The sequence below is a fragment of the Parasteatoda tepidariorum genome, chromosome 2 (assembly GCF_982258835.1).
Source record: "Parasteatoda tepidariorum strain Cologne lab strain chromosome 2, Ptep-v5.0, whole genome shotgun sequence".
Taxonomy (NCBI): Eukaryota; Metazoa; Arthropoda; class Arachnida; order Araneae; family Theridiidae; genus Parasteatoda; species Parasteatoda tepidariorum.
This window is the reverse complement of record NC_141756.1, coordinates 27,259,392-27,278,406: the sequence shown is the minus strand read 5'-3', so window position 1 is coordinate 27,278,406 and position 19,015 is coordinate 27,259,392. Positions and strand designations below refer to the sequence as shown.

Sequence of the window (19,015 nt, the reverse complement as noted above, 5' to 3'; positions counted from 1 at the left end):
ATAATAAATTATCTTTCTGGATAATTCTTTTGAATTTATAGGAGAATACAGGGCTTCCTGTACTATATACCCTTAATATGTGGTTTCAGAACCTTTGTCAAAAATGAAGTGTGTAGTAACTAAAAACGTCAAAATTTGTTTGATTGTTGGAAAAAACAGAGGGCTATATATTATTAAAAATACATCAATAATTAAACAGGTACTAAATAGGTCAAAGTTTTATCTGGCTACCAAGATGGTTACTATGGTTTTTACATTGCTTTATCACTAATTCTCGCACATTACTATAGTGCAATTGTGCTGACCGGCCTGTGTAGGGGACAGGGGACTGTCCTTGCATCAGAAAGGTTCTGGGTTCGAATCCCGGGCAAGGCATGGACGTCCTTCTCTGTACTATCTGTCCTCACTGTGGGAGCTGTGTTGGCCCGCCTAATATGGTGTCCCTGAAAGAGAGGTCAACAAAATCGCCCTGTATTTGCCTAAATTGACGGATGTTAACACAGATGGGCATTAGAAAAAAAAGCTAAAGTGCAATTGTTTCTTCCTTTATTAAATATCCATTTTCTATCCTTAACGCTGTTTCTCAAAGGCTCCATCATAATGTGAAAAAAGGCCTTATTTGCGAAGAATATGTCATTTCTATAATTATGTGAGTTTGAAGCTGTTACTCATGTCTGTTAGGTCAATTTTAGCCTATCTAAACCCAGCGCTGCATAAGCTTATTTTGAAAATGGCGCAAAACGTCAATATGAAAAAAAAGCCACAGTATTGTGAAAATAAAAAGCGTTTGTGATCTGATTTTTTTGATATTTAAAAACTCACACTAATGCTGCATTACCTAGGTTCACTAAAATTAGCAAAAACTATGTGAGAGCGATTTTCAAAAACAACAACATTCAAAATATTTCAGTTATTCGTCTGTTCTAAAGCCCAGATAATTCTTCACGGCAAAATAATCCGCAGATAGTTTAATAGTATTTAATAGTATAGGTAATAGTATAGTTCATAGTATTGTTTTAAGTGCAAGGCACTTAAATAATGGCTTTCTTTTTCCTTGGCGGCAAAGCTTCGAAAACCACGTGCATACTTAGACTAGTGGTCGAGTTAATTTAAAAACTTCGGCACAGCTCTCATTTTGATACTACGAATTCATGTTTAATATATGCTGCTAATTAGTGTAAGCATTCGTATCTGAGAAAATTAAATAAGGAGGATTAGAAGTCTATTAAGCATTTTGAAAGCCTCTGCACATATTCATAGCGACAGTGACGAACTTTTGCCCCCCCCCTCCCAACAGCACTATAATTGAAACAAAACGCAAATTCCCTTAAATCTGTTCATTTAAAAATTAGTAACTAATTGCAATCAATAACTGTATTCACTGATACAACAATGGAGCTCAACGAATATTTTTGGAAGGCGAGTCATCTCGTCCATCGCTCTGAAAGAATAAATTTCAGTTGCGTAAATAGATGCCACTAAAGCAATGCTTGATTTTCAAAATTTTATTTTCTAATACGAAGATATTTTTCCCTCTGGGTCACCGGGGTGACAAAGCGGTTGACAGTGCTTACTAATCGATTAAAAAATTACCTTGCATAATTATTTTGCTTTAAATATTTTATAGTGACGTAAGTTTAATTGACATAATTTTACCTGAAAGTAAATAAATTCCAAGTATAATTGATTCATTTTTATGCTACTTATTAATCGTAAAACTATTTAATTAGCAGAAAAATAACAATTTTAATATATTTTCAATTGTTCAATCATAAATTAGCACATTTACATACATGACACAACTTTTAGTTCAAAGTCTTTAATATTGAATAGCTGAAATCAAAAATATTATTGGATGATTTTTTTCAGCAAAATAGTAAAAGAAAATTTATTTTCAAATACTAAAATACTGGTTCAGTTCGTCTTAAGAGCTTATGAAGTCAGTAATTGGTCAGTAATTGTCACAGCCGGGATAAATCGTATAATTCGTTTATGCCACGATTTAGAACCCAATCAAGATCGACACACTCACGTGACGCCTCTTATCCAATTAAATCTGATCCAAAAATTGATTCAGAATAAAAATCAACTAAGCCTACTAAATGTTTCTTTATAGGTGTTTTAAAACGTTAAACAAAATTGTTTTAGTTACACAGATAATTATTTAAAACTTGCAGTGCAAATATAAGTTGTATACTTTTAGTTTTTTAAATACTTTTATTACAAAAACTCTTGAAAATGTGTACCAGCTATAAGTATGATTTTGTAGTTGAGTCATTTTTTTGGGGAGGAATTTAATTAAAATAAAATTTTTTTAGAAAAATGCAGGCATCTTTTATACCACATATTTATATTCCCTTATGCTTCTGATAAGGAACTAAAGATGGCCAAAGTTTTGCAGCAAAAAATGAAATTAGCTTATTTAAGGATTGAAAATAAAGTAAAAACTTTTAGTAGTATTTTAGATTTATATAAAAAGTAATTTTAAAAAAATTAGAGACCTATGCAGAATATTTTGTAATCTCCATTAATAGAAAAACATATTTGTAGAACTCTCGTAAATAACGAAAACAACTGAGTTTGTATATTAATGTCACCTTCATTCGACGGAACTCCAACTTTATAAATAAAGTTTAAGGTAATCGCGAACGTTATGATCTATAAAGCAATAAATTTAAAGTATTTAATAAAAAGAATGAAGATCTTTCATAGTTTTATAATTAATAATTAGGTTAATTAGGTTTTATGTCCAGCAGTTGAATCTGCATTCTTTGTGCTGTATCTAGTCTAGTTATGGATTCGTTTCTGGTATATACATAATCTGAAAATGATTAAAATAAGCCGAATTATGGCTTATTTCGAAATGAAATTATGAAAACATGTTTCTTTATTAAAGAATTTATTTATTTTAACTTGAGAAGCGCTATAGGAAATACAAATTGAATGTTTATAAAGATTTGTTTTTTTTTTCATAATTTGTTCAATATATTGTTATTGGAATTATTACTTTAAGAAAAAAAAGAAATTTCTATTTCATTTCTATTTTACTTGAAATAATTTCATAAAGATAACCGTAAGATTATATAAATAATGAATTATAGTTTGGATCTATATATATATAAATATAGTCAGAGGTTGCAAAACTCATTACTGGTTATAAAAAGTACTAACTAGCGGAAACTCCTAAATTCTTCCACGGAACCCAAAGGTACCGTGGAACACCATTTGGGAACCGTTGTCTTAGCGTTCTTAGCTTAATGTTTAAATAAAGAAAAGTATGCGATCGAAATTAGTTGGAACTAAAAAAGAAACAAATCCCGGTTGATTACCGGAAAGAAAGCAAAGGTGATAATGTATAATTAGAAGCAAATTTAAGTTTCATGAAGCAATCAACCTGGTATTCATGATGCTTCTTATTTACTTTCCCCATTATATTAATTTAGTTTCCTTCTTTAACGAGAAATTCGACGTTAAATTATCGTTTTGAGGCTTCTTATATGTTTGCTTTTTGGTTTCATTTATCACGAATGGATCACTGAGAAAGAACAGAGGTACAAAAAACTGTATATGGAGGTAAAATCGGCTGAAAGAGTATTAGTTTGAACATGTAGTGGAACATCCTATGTAAATCGAGGTACAAAAAAACTGTATAGGAGTATAAAATATGATGAAAAAACAACGGATAAGTCTACTGTGCTGTTTTTACTCTTAGTCAATAAATTAAACAAAGTATAGGATAACATATAAAATGTAGCAGAAGTATTACCGTATGTTAATCTAAGTAATTTTAGAATATTATGCAACATTAATATATTTGATATATTAATATTAAAGGACAAATATTTCGGTGCTATAACATTTAAAAATGAATCTTTTCACTTTAATTTCATTTTAATTATTTCTTGTGAATTATTCACTATTACTCTTCTTTTCTTAAGTGAATTCAACCATAAAAAGTTATTTTATTTAAGCTTTAGTTGAGCTATATCAAAATGAAATTTGAAAATTAAATTAATATGCCCAATAAGTAAAAAAATATAATCTATTCAAATGAATAGTACAAACCTTATGTTGTTTTATGATACCTGTCAATACCTGAAAGCCTGCTTGTTGGAACCAAGTGAATTTAGGGCAGAGATTGCGTTTCTTGTTTTTCGGTATCTATGGATCAGAATACGATTTCAGCCACACACACACACGTCACAGCCCGTTTATAGGGCAATCCCATTCATACATCCATTTAGTCATACACAGATCATACTTTTGATCTGAATCAGAAAACGAAAATCTCCAGTTCAGTAACCTCAGAGGTATGATTTGTAATGGGAGTATTGTGAATGATTTTGTGACCCGACAAATTTAATGGGCACCAGTCTTCAACAGGGAGAGATTGTAATCATGATCTCTTGAACATGGACCCAATGCTCTACCTATCAATCTATTCTATTCACATCCTGAGTTATATATAGAAAGTATAGAAAAAATGCATGCCTTTAAAACTAAAAAAAAAAAAATAGATAACTGTTTGATAATGAAAAAAAACTTAATTAGCTTCTAAAATTATTAAGATAAAAAAGGTTTTGAGGATTATTAGAAAAATTAATGGGTTTCGAGCGCTCGAAGCCAAGGCGCACATTTTCAAGATCAGGGAACTCTCACCAAGGGAATAGCGAAACTCAACTTATTTTTGAGTGCTTGAAACATGTCGACTTGTATTCTCGTAATATTTTTTTGAAGCAAATGAAGTTATCAATTATATCAATTGAAGCATTATCAATTATATCGTTCAATTGAAGCATTATCAATTATATCGTTCAATTGAAGCATTATCAATTATATCTTTCCATTTATAAGTTTCTTGGGACTATTCTTTTTATTTTATAACTTCTATTTATCTGGAATTCTTAGTACCATTAATAAATGTAGAATAACTGAGAGTAAAATATTTTATAAAATAATCCATGCAGTATATTTAAATATAAGTTTTCTACATATCATTAATATGGTAGTTAAGGAATGACATATAATTGATTAAAGTGAGTAGCATATAACTATAACATACATAATAAAATAATAGCATACAAATGTAATAAGCAGCATAATTCATCTGTTTTGAGTAAAGATACTGCTACTTTCATTTACATCACTATAAAAGAAATATATAAATTTGAGGTCCTTTAAATTTTATTTTACTAAAAGTAAAATTTATATAAACTAATACGTCAGAAATCAATAAATTGCAGTAAAAATTTGAGAAATTCATGAAAATGAGTATCAATAAAATTTGGGGTTCAATTCTAATGAAATTTATTTTAAACTAATCAGTGATTAATGATTCTTGAATAGTAATACGATAATAGATCAATATATTGAAATTTGTATAAGAGAAATTGAATACTATATAGGTTTAAGGACGAAACAAAGTAAAAGCATGACCATTGCCATAGTTTTTTTATAATTTCCTTTCGTTCTTTCCTCGATGGTTTTAATGGTAAAGTTTGTTCTAAAGATAGTTCATATCTAATCAAGTGACAATTTTGTCAAAATTTCATTGGCTAACTTCATGTTTTCTAGTGACCATTCTGACCATTCAGAAGACAGAAGAATCCTCTTTTTGTTAGCTTTTATAAAATATAATGCTGACTGTTTTAGGTTAAACTCATTAACCATATCAGCAACCGAAATCACATCACAAACACTTTCTAAGGATAACTTTGACATTAATAATTCAGAGCATCTGTCCTTCAAGATACTCACCTGATATTTCTCAGCCATTAACATCAGCTCCAAGATATTTTTGAAAGCAGTATTGGTGATCGAGTCGGTATACAAAAATTCTAAAAATGATTGCAGAGTTTCACTTTCTACATCTGAAATATCGACAATACCTGTCTGAGTTTCCAACATATCTTGATCGAACATGACGGAGAACACTGGAGATCGAGCTGACAGCAAGCATTTGTGAGCAGGTATGATTTCATTCCTTCCTCGCAGTTTAACATCGCAATGCTTTTTATATAAAAACATATCCTTCAGATCATCTTGCAAATGGAATCTGTGGATCAAGACATTTGAAATTAAATCGTCAGAAGACTCATCATAATAATAGTTTACATATTCAGTTGAAAAATTTCCCTCAGAATTATAGATGGTACATACTAACTGGAAAGAAATGGTGGAAGTAAAACCTGGTTTACATTCTAGCTGATTTTGTAGAAATGATGTTTCAAATTCTGGCAATTTTAAGGAGAAAGAGGAATTGTTCGAACCAACATCAACACCTGTGTCGTTTATAATCCGTATCTTCAGAACACTTATTTTAGATAAGGGGTCTTTTAACTTTTCAAACTTTATCCAAATTGTATCGTCAGTTGAAGACAGTGTGATGTCGAACGGTAAATCTCCCTGGAAGGGGCAATTTATCTTTCTCATCCATTTTCGATTTTTTGAGAATGTAATTTTCCAACTGAATTCAATTTTATTCGTTTCCATTTGGGTGAGAGCTTCGCATAAAACAGAGGGTTGATTGTAGGATGAATCATAGACATGGCAGCGAATCTGTAATATACCAGTCTTGCAGTTTTTTAAGCTATTTCTCAATTGCTCTATTTCAATAAATTTAGGTTTTCCAGCATCACTTCCAATAAGAGGTGTTCTTTCCATTGATGACAGTATTTCGCCATTTGAATTAAGAATTTCTAATATAACATCATTATTACTATCAACAGATTCTTTCTTACAAAGGAAGCACGACGCAAAACCTCTTGAAGCAAAGCTTATTCCATTGGGATAAAGTTTTAAATACCATCTTGCATCTGCCAAGCATTTGATACTAATTGTTGGACTCTCTATGACTAGTATCTTATCCAATGTGGATAAATGAAAAGTTTCAATTTTCCAGTTAAAGGTGAATACTTTCCCAGGAACCGACTCCATGGTTGAAGTTTAAAACTCTTCGAATATAACAATTTGAATAGAAAGTAGCTCGATAGGATCTAGAATACTATGCGTAAAACGGAAAACGATATCACAATAAAAGTATACGTGGAACACTTTATAATCTTTAAAATTAATACAGATAAGATATTTTTTAAAAAGTGTTGCTTATCACTTCAGCTTGAGAACTAGAATTTGTTTTTTATCAATTTTCATCAGCTTTGTTGTTATTGTCTCATAAAAAAAGATGTGTTTATTGGGAATGCATTCGTTGAATCAGTGTTGTTAAAATTTTTGACACCATAATATGATCGAAAAGTTCGCGATAAAATCTTGTCCAAAAACGTTTGAACAATTGTCCCAAACCCTCTTGTCTATAGCTAGATTTTTCTAAGAGTTTTAAGATTTAAGCAAGGGAGATTTAAGCAACACACTATTAGAAGAAAATCAAAGTTTTTATTCAGTGCTTTAAGCTTCTTTGTAAGCTTCATAATAAAAAAGAAACTTCAATTTAGTTCTTATTTTCCGCACATTCTTTGTTCTCTAAGTTTCATTGCAATTGGAGAGAAAAGAATGTAGGGCAAAAATTGTCAAAAAGTTTACAGAACATCAGTTGGAATTAGCCAGCCCCCTTTTTTACTTACGAATTGAAATTTTGTCTTTATTTTGAATTGTGGAGTTCTGACTGTCCTTAAAAATAGTAAAATATGGCGATAATATCTTAATAAAAAAGTGAAAAATTTGTTTTAATTAGCCTTCAATTCAACATTAAAAATACAAAAACGGCAATTTTGTTACTACATATGATTTTTTCTAAAAATTAAGCATAGGACTTTTGAAATGAATTTTTGATATGAATTTTTAAAAATACATTCTATTTTCTAACTTTTGCTACCACTTTAAGAATTTTTTAAGTAATGTTTGAGTTAAACATCCGTCACATCCCGTTTCAGAAGAGGACACATTCACACATCATCAATTTATCTTCTTCCCGCAGTAAGACAGATCGTAAAGACACGGTTCTCAGTAGAGCACAGAAGTCAAGCATCATTGGTTATGGTCAGCGAGCGGGTAGGTGACCTCTTTCATCGGCCTACGTAGGGATCGAGGGTGTGCGATATCGGTCCTCGTTTAACTGTTCTACCGTTAAGTGCTCAACTTTGCTCGCAGGACATCTGGTTATCAAAGAGGAGGAGCGGAACAAATTGTAATGGTATACCTTTGGATCATCCTTAAAAATGTTTCCCAGACTATTGCAAATAACTCATTCTGCAGCTATAGAGCAGAGTAAATTATCTACTACTACTACTCTAATACAAATGTTACAATTTGTAACTGGCAACATCGAATCTCTCACTATCTTATTATTTTCAATTTTTTTATGTCGTTATTGCTTTATTTGTACTTATCTGGTTTGCCATATGTCTTTTTTTCTAAGATTAAGCGCTCCTTCTCGATATGCGTTTGCCCGATATACCCAACGGTCCACACTTATGTTTATTTTTAAGGTTAAACGCTACTGCCTGGTACATTTGCTCGGTTTACATGTTTTTTAAGTGCAGTGTGCTCGTATTAGTTCCTGTTTGGTGGCACTGTTGTCCTAAATTAAGGTAGTACGTAGGTGGTCAGACTAACGAAGCGGATGAGCCATCCCCTCTGCAAATCAAAATTGTGATCGCATGACTTCGGATCACCATCGGAAATGTTTCCCAGACCATCTCCTATTGCGTAGTGCGACATGAATAAAATACCATCCTACCATCCCTCCGCAGATCGTAATTTTGATCTGAACCAGTGTACGACAAATCTCCAATCCAGTACCCCCAGTGGTATTGATCTGCTATGGGAACTTATTTGACAGATTGAGCTTGCACCAGTCACCATTTTGCACACGGGAAGTCTTTGGCTGGCCGGGATAAAACTCACGACCTCTCGGCCATACGCCTTACCAGCCAAGCGATCCAAGCCTGTTTTCACAGGTACATGTCATCAAATACTAGCCAATTTTGTAAGTTTACATTTAACAATCACTATAAAAGTCATTAATAACAGCATAACTAAAAGAAGCTTACCATTTTAAAGCACTAATTTTTCATGAAATTTTGATTTTTCTCAAAAATAAATAGAATAATTATTAATAAAAGCTTGATGAGGGAAAAAAATTTCTTAAGTCAAATGCAATGTCAATCAAATCACGCATTTTACAACTGCTACAAAAATGATCTGTAGCAAAATGGTAGCGATTTCGAATCTCGTCATAAATTTGAATGTATCTTTGCCTTCCCTAAACTATGCATTTCTGTTATTCGAATTGATAAGGGTTTTAAGGCCGTTATTCGTGTCCGCACGTGTTGATCCAACATGTGTATTTCTTTATCAATAACGAACTAAGTAAAGATAATTAAGAAGCTAAATAAAATATCTCTAAGCTTTCCAAAATGAATAGAATTGCATTGAATTAAGCTGTTCAAAAATGAATAAAATTGCATTGAAAAACAAAAGCGTAAAGCATAAAAAAATTGAATAAATATAAAAAATGTAAATAGCTACCTAATGTTAATACAATTCAATCTATAAATTTCCTGCTGAAATATATGTTAGCAATTAACCCTAATTTTTTGCATGAGATATGTTCACAATATTCCCTTAACTTGTGCATCCTCTAGCCCCATAAAGTCACTGGATTCTGAAATCACATTTGTCCCACAGTGGACTGATTGTAAAGACACGGTTCCCAGTAGATCCCCAAAATCAAGCATCACTGGCTGCGGTCAGTAAGCTGGTGGGTGACCACTTTGATCAGCCTGCTAAAGGAATATCGGTCCTCGTTGAACTGTTCTACCGTGAAGTGCTAGACTTCGCGAGCAGGTCGTCGGACTACCAAAGCAAGGGAGTCTTTCCCTCTGCAGCGGATCGAAGTTGCGATTACATATCTTCGGATCATTCTCAGGGATATTTTTCCCAGATGGTAGTCCAGCTCTTGTGCGATGTAAATCAAGTACCTTCCTACCTAAAGTCACATTCTAAATAGAAACATACATAAATTAGTTTTTTCATATATATTTACCACTTTTTATTGCCACTTTTTTATTTGTTAAAGTTTGTTTGTTACAATGGAATTGCCCAGTATCTTTTTAGTTATGTTTTCCTCTAAAGCGGCAATTCTCAATTTGTTTCGGCAATCAAACCCGAAATAATCTAACTTGTTTTGGCGTAACCCCTGGCAATTATATAAGAGAAAGTTCATTAGCAGCAGTGAAACAAAAAAAAAATATTACTTATTATTTTGACACTATTTTTAGAGTTTAGAATGAAATATATTTAATGTTTTCAAATTTTTCTAGCGTGTGCACAGGCTGAAAATGAATAAATTAAGTTGAATTAGGATTTTTAAACTAGAACTGTTCTAAACGATGAGAAGTTATCAGGAAAACATAATTTCTTATTTTCGAATTTAGTTATTTTATTTTTAGCAAAAAAGCTCGATCAGAAGTACTTGTGAAATTTTTATAAATTCATATTATTTTCATAATTCATTCAAAATATCGTTATTGGAAAAAATATATATGTTTTTTTAAATTTCTCTACTTTTTTATTTAGAATTTACGTTAAAAAGTTCATATAAGCACTTGAAATAATATTAATAAATTGTGGTAAATTGTTTGGATATAAATATTTTTATTACTCTTGAATAAATAATGCCAAAAAATTTAAATTGTAATATATTACTTGATTAAAAAATTTATTCACTTCAAAAATACATGAATTGAAAATAATAGTCGAATTGCTCGAAAACAGGCGCTCATTTTCAAGACTTACCAGACGTTGATGCTTATGTTCAGATCTGGTAAGTTTTGAAAAGGGAAGCCCGCTTTCGAGAGCTTGAAACGTATCGAATGCTATTTCCAATTCAGGTACTATTGAAGGGAATGAGGTTTTTAATCAGGTAATTATTATATTTCTGGTCAAAAGTATCCAAACGTTTGAAACTCCTGTCATTCTTCCATGGGGTCCTAAGGTTCCGTGGAGCATATTTCGGGAACCTATGTATAAGTTCCCAATTTTTGCACTATCGTACCCCTTTCCCGAGTGGGAGTTGGGACTATCTAGAAGCTGGGTAAAAACTTACAGAAGAATTTTTTTCTTTTAAATCGAGTGCTCTTTAAATTCACGAATTTTATTTTGTTTAGTATCAAAAACATGTACTTATTTAACTTCCCATTCATTACGCGCTATTAATTGATAGTTAATAATTGCGTCAATTTACAGATAAAAAGATTATTTACCAACTTTATATAGAGAGTAATAATTTGCTTGATGTTCTATACAAAAACAAAATAATGCACACTAGAAAATTTAATGTGACATTTTATTTTGCTTTTAAAACTCAAACGATTCTTTTTGGATTTTTAACAAAATATTTAGTTTCGTTATTTTTTATGCAATATGGATACGATGTTAAACTAGTATGGAATTTTTAAAATAACCACTAATTTAATCTTTCATCGTTTAACATAAAAGTTCGCAAGAAACAAGTCTTTTGCTCACGTAAGGGCTACTCTAATTAAAATTTTACAGTAAAAATGTTTAAATATAAAAACATTGGTTAGTAGAAATTTTCAATAAATTAACGGCAACATTAAAAGTGCACCAAATTGAAATTAGCGAATGTAAAAATATTTCTTTTTAAACTGCTCAACAAAAAATTGCTGTTGACTGAACATTTGACAAAAATTGGTGGTTGTTGACTTCCACCGGTGAATGTTGATAATCACATAGTCGCTGTGGTAAATGTCTGAGATATATATTAGGTCTAGTTTAACGCCACTGCCCGGTATGCCCTACATCAATTTTTTAAAGTCAAAAATCACTGCCCTGTAGGCATTTAACCGGTACTCCGAGCACTGATACTTCTCTTACTCTGTCCTCAGTAGATAATAAATATATAATAATATCAATGAAAAAATTCATATCAAATAGGATATAACAATTATTTCAAACATTCACCAAAACGACTATGTGATTGTTGACATTCAGCGGTGAATGTCTACATTCTTTTGATTTCCGTCATTTACGGTAACATACATCAGGGGTGTTGGAAATAGTTTCTTTTGATAAGAGGGCTGAAAAACGGTTATATATATATATATATATATATATATATATATATATATATATATATATATATATATATATATATATATATATATATATATTGGCCAATGCAGGCCCTATATAGACCATTTTAGGACCAATATTAAAAAATCTAGACATCCCAATATTGCCCTCTTCGTATGCAATTTCGTAATAACATATCTGATTGTAGTAAGTTAAGAAAGTTTTTTACAGTAGAAAGGTAAACTATTAACAAGTTTTTTTTAATTATCACGTTCGATTATTCTTATTTATCGTTTTTTTTACAATAGAAAAGTAAACGAGTAACAAGTTTTTTTAATTACCTCATTCGATTATTATTATTTATCGTTTTTTACAATAGAAAAGTAAACTATTAACGAATTTCTTTAATTACCGCATTCGATTATTCTTATTTATTGTTTTTTTACAATAGAAAAGTAAACTATTAACAAGTTTTTCTAATTTCCACATTCGATTATTCTTATTTATAATTTTTTTACAATAGAAAAGTAAACTAAACATAAACATAAAACGTTATCTATAAATTGGGTTACATGAAGTAAAGGAAATTAACAATAATGCCGCAAAGACAAATTTATATATATCAAGAAAAAATATGCGTTAATTCATTACTCTTACTTTAAGTTTTCAAAAAAATTAAAATACAATTGTAAATATAAAAGGGCATTTATTTAAAAGCATATGTTTTGCGAAACTCAGTTAGTAAATTTAAAAAAAATAATTATCATACATACTTTAGCTTCTGTTCCATTATTATCGTAAAATCAAACATAGTTACGACACAACTTATTAACGCAACTTAAATTAGAGGTCATGTTTATTACATCAATTATTGATTGTTGATAGAAGCATCAACGTCACTGTTTAGTTTGATTAAATGTTCATTTTAATTTATTTCAAAAGTAACATAACCTCTAATTATTTTTTTATTATTATTATCAATGGAAAGAGCTATGTTTTCTCAATTTTTTTTAACTCAGTCAAGCACTATTTTAGATAAAATGTCATTAGATAGCTGCAAATTCTTTTCTGCCCAATCGTTCCAAACAGGAGTCGAAAGAATATCCTTTTTGTTTGCTTTTATGTACTCTAATGCAGACAATTTTAAATTTAGCAGATTGATCGCCTCAGCAACCGATATCACTTCGCAGACGTTTTCTGTTGACAATTTGGACATTAAGATATCAGAACAATATTCTTTTAACGCATTCACTTGGTATTTATTAGCCAATAAGATCAGCTTAAAAATATGATCACTTGCAGTATTGGTGATGGTATCAGTGTACAAAAACTCTAAGAAAGACAGAACTGTCTCAGCGTCGGTATCAGTAAAATCAACAGTATCAATCTGACCTTCCAGCTTTAATCGATCGAATATGGCGGACAAGACAGGCGAGCGGGCACACATTAAAGATTTGTGAGCTGGTAAAATTTTTTCGGCAGTCCGTAATTTCACGTCGCAGAATTTCCCGCCGAATAACATATTTTTGAGATCTTCTTGCAAGGACAATGAAGGAACCACAAACTGCTTAGAGACTTTCCCAAAAGAATAGCTCTCAATTTCAGATGTCCACATACCATTCGCATACGAAATAGAACACATCAATGTGAAATCTGTTAAATCAATCACTTTCTTCCTACCAACAGAAAGCTCAAATTTCAATAAAGGGTTTCCTTCTCTTGTTTTAAACAAAATGGAAGGTATTTCCACATTCATTTGCACTCCGTTGTCATCGAGAATAAAAAATTCTAATTTGTAAATCTCACCGACAAAAAAGCTTTCGAACATTCCGCCAACTTTCAGCATTTGCAAAGTTGTCGTTAAAAAATCAAACATCGAGTTGGATTTCTTAATTTCGAAGCGTACTTTTTCCTTGGAAGCAGTAGCAGTGATAGCAAACTCGGTAGTGTTCTGAAATGGTAGTTTTATTAATTTCGTCCAGTTTTCTAAGTCACTTGGCTTAAGTTTCCACCTGAAAGAGCAATTCTTTACCAATATTTCTGTTCGGGATTCCCATTGTATTGCTTCTTGCTTATAGGTTTCGCTAAACACATGGCAGCGGAATACTAAAGTGTCTTCCTTCCATCTTTTCATGGAATTAGCAAGTTGCTCCTGGGTGAGAAATTCATGTTTTCCATGCATTTCAGATTTATACATTTTGCATTCATCTGTAAATTCAGTTGAACTTAAAATATTACCTTGCGAATCAATTATTTCCAATATGAACGAGACTGATACCTCATTTTTACAGTCATCTGTTGAATTTCTGTGCAAATAGCATGAAATAAAATGTTTAAAACTTATATCTCCTTTTGGATATAAACTCAAGAACCATTTTGTGCCTTTGAAGTTCTCGGCATGGAACACAGGACTTTCTAATCGTTCTCCGCACCTTAAAGCATTTAAAGAATAGTTAACTATTTTCCACGTGATCGTGAATACTTTGCGAGTAATTTCGTTTGACATCTTTTTTTTCCTGAACGGTGAAATGGCTTCAGACATGGTGAGAATTTTGAAAAACACTATTTCGCAGAAACAAGATGTTTATTTCAATATCAAGTTTTCAAACGTCTGATAACATTCTACGACTAAATGTAGGACGACAGCTGTGTTTAAAATACGTCTTATCGTAAAACAGCTGAGTAAGCTTATAAAGAGCAATAAAACCGATGAAGAAGCAATTAAAACTACTAAGAAATGATATACAAATATCCTTGAAAAAAAAAACTTATCGAATTTGCGGTCTACGAAGGTTCTTTTCAAAAGTTTCCCTCTCTGAGAGTACTTGCACTGAAAAACCGATTTCAGCTGTCGTTTAATCTGAATAGTTTTATTTCACGAACTCAAAGAATCGGGCACATGGATTTAACTTCAATTTTTTTTAAAATTATCATTTAAAAATCAGCTTTAAAACTTATTTTAATTAAAAAAGGGAATGCATGAGTATTAAGAATAATTTATTCGCTTGAAATATAGGCCGATATCTCAAAATTTGATATGACAAACTTTAAACACCGGAGAAAAAAAATATTAATTAATATATATTGTTAAATAAAAGTATACTGAAAGTTTAATAATAAGAAAAAATATAATTGTCATAAATAAGTTAAATAAAAAATGCATATAATGTTTCAACATTTTTCATAAAGCGACAGCTGTAAGTGAGAGATAATATAATATGTAATCTATTGTATTTAACATAAAAATATATTCCAACTAATATTAACTACAAAAATAGAAATTACTTTAATTGCATCATTAAAAATAACACATAATACCGATAGAGTAACAAGTTGCTTCACTTGTTTATAATAAATTATTTGAGGGAATAGGGAAGACTGGGTATTTTAAATATGTTGAAATTAGTTATGTTTTCTATCAGTGCAAGTCTGATATTTTTTTTTATTAGGATAGAAGGACCTTTCATATCGAAATCTTATTGTTAGTTTATGCATGGTGTCCGTTTTAAAACGTTTGTTTTACTTTGTTAATATTCCTTTGTTTTTAAACTAGTCTTATTTATTGGCCATTACAGTTTTAATAATTACTTTTACACCAACTTATTATAAATTAAATAAAGATTCTTATCCTAAGAATCAATATGGATTTTAGGAACATTTAAATTTTCAGAACTCAATTAATTAATTAGTTATACAGGGTGATTCTAAGAAGATGGGCAAAATTTTAGGGAGTGATAGTACACACCCAAGCAAACAATTTTTTATCAAAGAATGCATGGTCGAAAACAAAACGCAAAACCGCTAGAGGGCGTCGAAGTTTACGTTCTTTCATGAGGCAAAAACACACAAAGAACGATGAAGTTAAGTTATAAAAGTAAATTTAATGGCATGTGATTACAATAAGTGCTCAAAACAGTGGCTGACAGCGACTATGCACGCAGTACAACGGCGAAGAAAAGATAGGCGAACATTCTGAAACACACCAGGCATATCACGAACTTTCCCTGCAGCGGCCGAAAGCTTGGCGACAAGTTCTTCTGCAGATTCAATGGGAATCTCATACATAAAAGCCTTCAGCTGTACCCACAAAAAGCCAATTATTTTTTTAATATTTTTAGACATTATAGCACTCGAATCAGCAGCTTTTATGTATGAATCGTGACGAAAAATTTGCATACGAGCTCTTCTTCCCGTAACATGCAAATAATAACTCGCAGCGCAGTAACTCGCAACAGGAATGGAGCTTTCACGTTTGCATCAAACAACTTTTCAAATGCGCCAGCAACTTTGCGTTTTGTTTTCGACCATGTATTCTTTGATAAAAATTGTTTGCTTGGGTGTGTACTATCACTTCCTAAAATTTTGCCCATCTTTTTAGAATCACCCTGCATATATTATAAATTCCTGAATAAAATTTATTGTTGTGCTCTGCAAAAATACTAGCTTCTTACATATTTATTTACTTCAGTTATTTCAGATTTTTAACATTCTTAGTGTCAATACTCAACATAATATAACCAACGGTAAACACTACAAGGCCGAAATTCTGTATACAATGTAAGGCTCATGAAATGGGATACTTGCAAGTGACGTGGTGTGGATACTTCAATCCTGATTGGTTGTTGAAGCGTGGCATTTGTTTACGCTAGCAATTATTCTTTCCTTTCTATTTCGAGAAAGCCAAGCCAGTCAAGTATCAATTCTCTTAAGTGATACACACTATTTTCTACCACAAAGATTTCAATTTTTTCCCTTTATATTTTTAACTTAATACAAAGACCAACAAGCAGACATGTAGAATATGAAACTAATTATGCATCGAAGTTACCTGATACACAAAATACAAATATATCACGGTTACAATAAAATACGTGAATAATAAATCAAAGTTATGTAAAAGATTTAGACGAGAAAGAATTATATTTCAACATATTCGATGTGTGATACGGTTCAGTATTTAATTAACTTATGTGGAGAAATTTAGTTTAACCTTAACTTACCATTTTCTTACAAAAGATCAGCTGGCACTGACATCATAGGTCACGTGTGCGGGTATGTAATATCTTCTTGAAAACCAAGTACCCAATTGGGGAAAGAAAAGTAAATGGTTCACGGTAAATTATGAGAAACGCTGCTTGACAACTTCATTCCCCTGACAAATTTCAGAAAATTGGTTAAAATATTTAAATTTTGGAAAAACTGTTTGAAACTTGTAGCTTATATAAATGTACCAAACATATAAATATCTTAATTTTAATTTTATGTCCTTTGAGTTGATTTTTTTATTGTAATATATAGTAAATATAACCAAATTTATTTACAGCTTATTTTTCGTTCTCCAGCTTATAGCAAAATACAAAAAATAACTAATTATGCAAACATCACAGTTTAATAAGTTTGTTTTAAAATAGTTAGAAAAAAACAAATTCAAGAAATATTTCTTACATATTGTAATTGTGTTTACACTAACAGGGAAATTTTAAAATGTTATCGAAATATTAATGTAAGAAATATTTCTAACAAACTAATTGATAACATTTTAAATTATAAAAAAAATAAGCTTGTAATGCACAGTAAATGTTAGAAAACACTAAGTAAGTGAAAATTCTTATAGGTATCAAAACATTTTATTAGGTATCAAAACACATTACAAATTGTTAGAAATTAGGCTCGCCATACACAGTAAAAATGCCAAAGAAGTTTCTTATGTTCCAGCACATAAAATTCAAATATACATGTTTAATTAAATATCAAAACAAATTAAGAACTTTATTATGATAAATCATTTCTTAAAAACAGAAGCTAAAAATGTATTTATTAGAAAAAATTTTTTAACATCTTATATTTAGTATTTTCACACCTAAGCGATCACTTTAAATTAATTGAAAAATGTTCATTTTCTAATTTTCAATTATTAGTATACAATAAATATTTTTAATCAATAATGACAAAGTGTATTATAAGTTTCGTTTTTAGCGTACTTTGCCTTGAATATTAGAATTATAAAGCAGTTTGTTTTCTAAGAAAAGCAAAATCATTTCGATAGCTTAAGAGCAACTTACCACAGATAATTGTGCTCTGAGCTAGAGTGATTTAATTAATTGACGGTTTGGTCAAACTTTAGAGTACTAGTTTCTTGTTTTTTTTACTACCCATAATGTCCAATCAGATGACAAAAGAAGGAACCTTCTGTTTAACTTAATAAAATTTAAGACATGTTGTTTGAACACTTCAGCAACAGATATACCTCCAGAAACATTTTCGGAGATATTGATATTTCCGAGATTTTTCTTTTGAAAAAGTGATTCTGATATCTATCAGCAACAAAAATAAGCTTTAAAACATGGTCAAAATTGACATTAGTCTATGTTTCAACAGCATACAGATTCTCTAAGGCGGCTGGAAACACTTCACTTGCAACACCAAAAATTTCAACTACTCCAGTCTGACTTTCAATTGCACCGCGATCAAACATGGCGGCGAGCATGGCAGATCGGGCGGGCAGCAATGTTTTGTGATCTAAGATCCTCCATTTTTAACTGTAAATCACTATGCTTCTGGTTTAAGATCATATTCTTGTGGTAGTCTTGCAAAGGTAGGAGAGAAGCTGTTATTTGTGCCGAGTCTAAGGTTATTTTAATAGGAATAGCGAACGAGTTTAGACTTCGAAGAACCATTCGAAACATAAATAGCACATTTTAACTCCAACGAATAAACGGAAGGGGAATCTATTGAAGTTTCAAATTGAGATGAATGGAGTGAAAAATAAGAGATTTTTGAACACACATTAACTGCTTCCTGGTAGAGTATTGAAGTTTTCATTTGGCATACTTCGGGTAAATTTTGTTCCTCAGGCACTCGAATATTCATGAATACTTTATTATCAGGTGCAGTTAACAGGATATCAAATGAAATTAAGTTTTTTTCTTCATCCTGAATTTGGAACTCGATACATTCAGAC

General features: G+C 30.9%; 1 protein-coding gene across 1 annotated transcript; it reads right to left on the bottom strand.

Moving 5' to 3' along the window:
* Positions 1–4,932: 4,932 nt before the first annotated feature.
* On the bottom strand, positions 4,933–14,838 carry LOC122270360 (uncharacterized). Its single transcript, XM_043047396.3, has 3 exons — positions 13,075–14,838; positions 10,756–10,853; positions 4,933–6,939 (listed from the first exon to the last, which is right to left on the bottom strand). The coding sequence occupies exons 1-3, from the start codon at positions 14,594–14,596 to the stop codon at positions 5,521–5,523; spliced, it is 3,039 nt and encodes a 1,012-aa protein (XP_042903330.2). The 5' UTR covers positions 14,597–14,838; the 3' UTR covers positions 4,933–5,520.
* Positions 14,839–19,015: the final 4,177 nt, after the last annotated feature.

Coding starts and splice junctions, on each gene's coding strand:
- LOC122270360 (XM_043047396.3), bottom strand. CDS start 14,596: ATGTCTGAAGCCATTTCACCGTTCAGGAAAAAAAAGATGTCAAACGAA. Junction 10,854..13,074: donor TTTATCTAAAATAGTGCTTG/ACTGAGTTAAAA, acceptor TCCCTTCAATAG/TACCTGAATTGGAAATAGCA. Junction 6,940..10,755: donor AACATAAGCATCAACGTCTG/GTAAGTCTTGAA, acceptor TTTTAAACTTCA/ACCATGGAGTCGGTTCCTGG.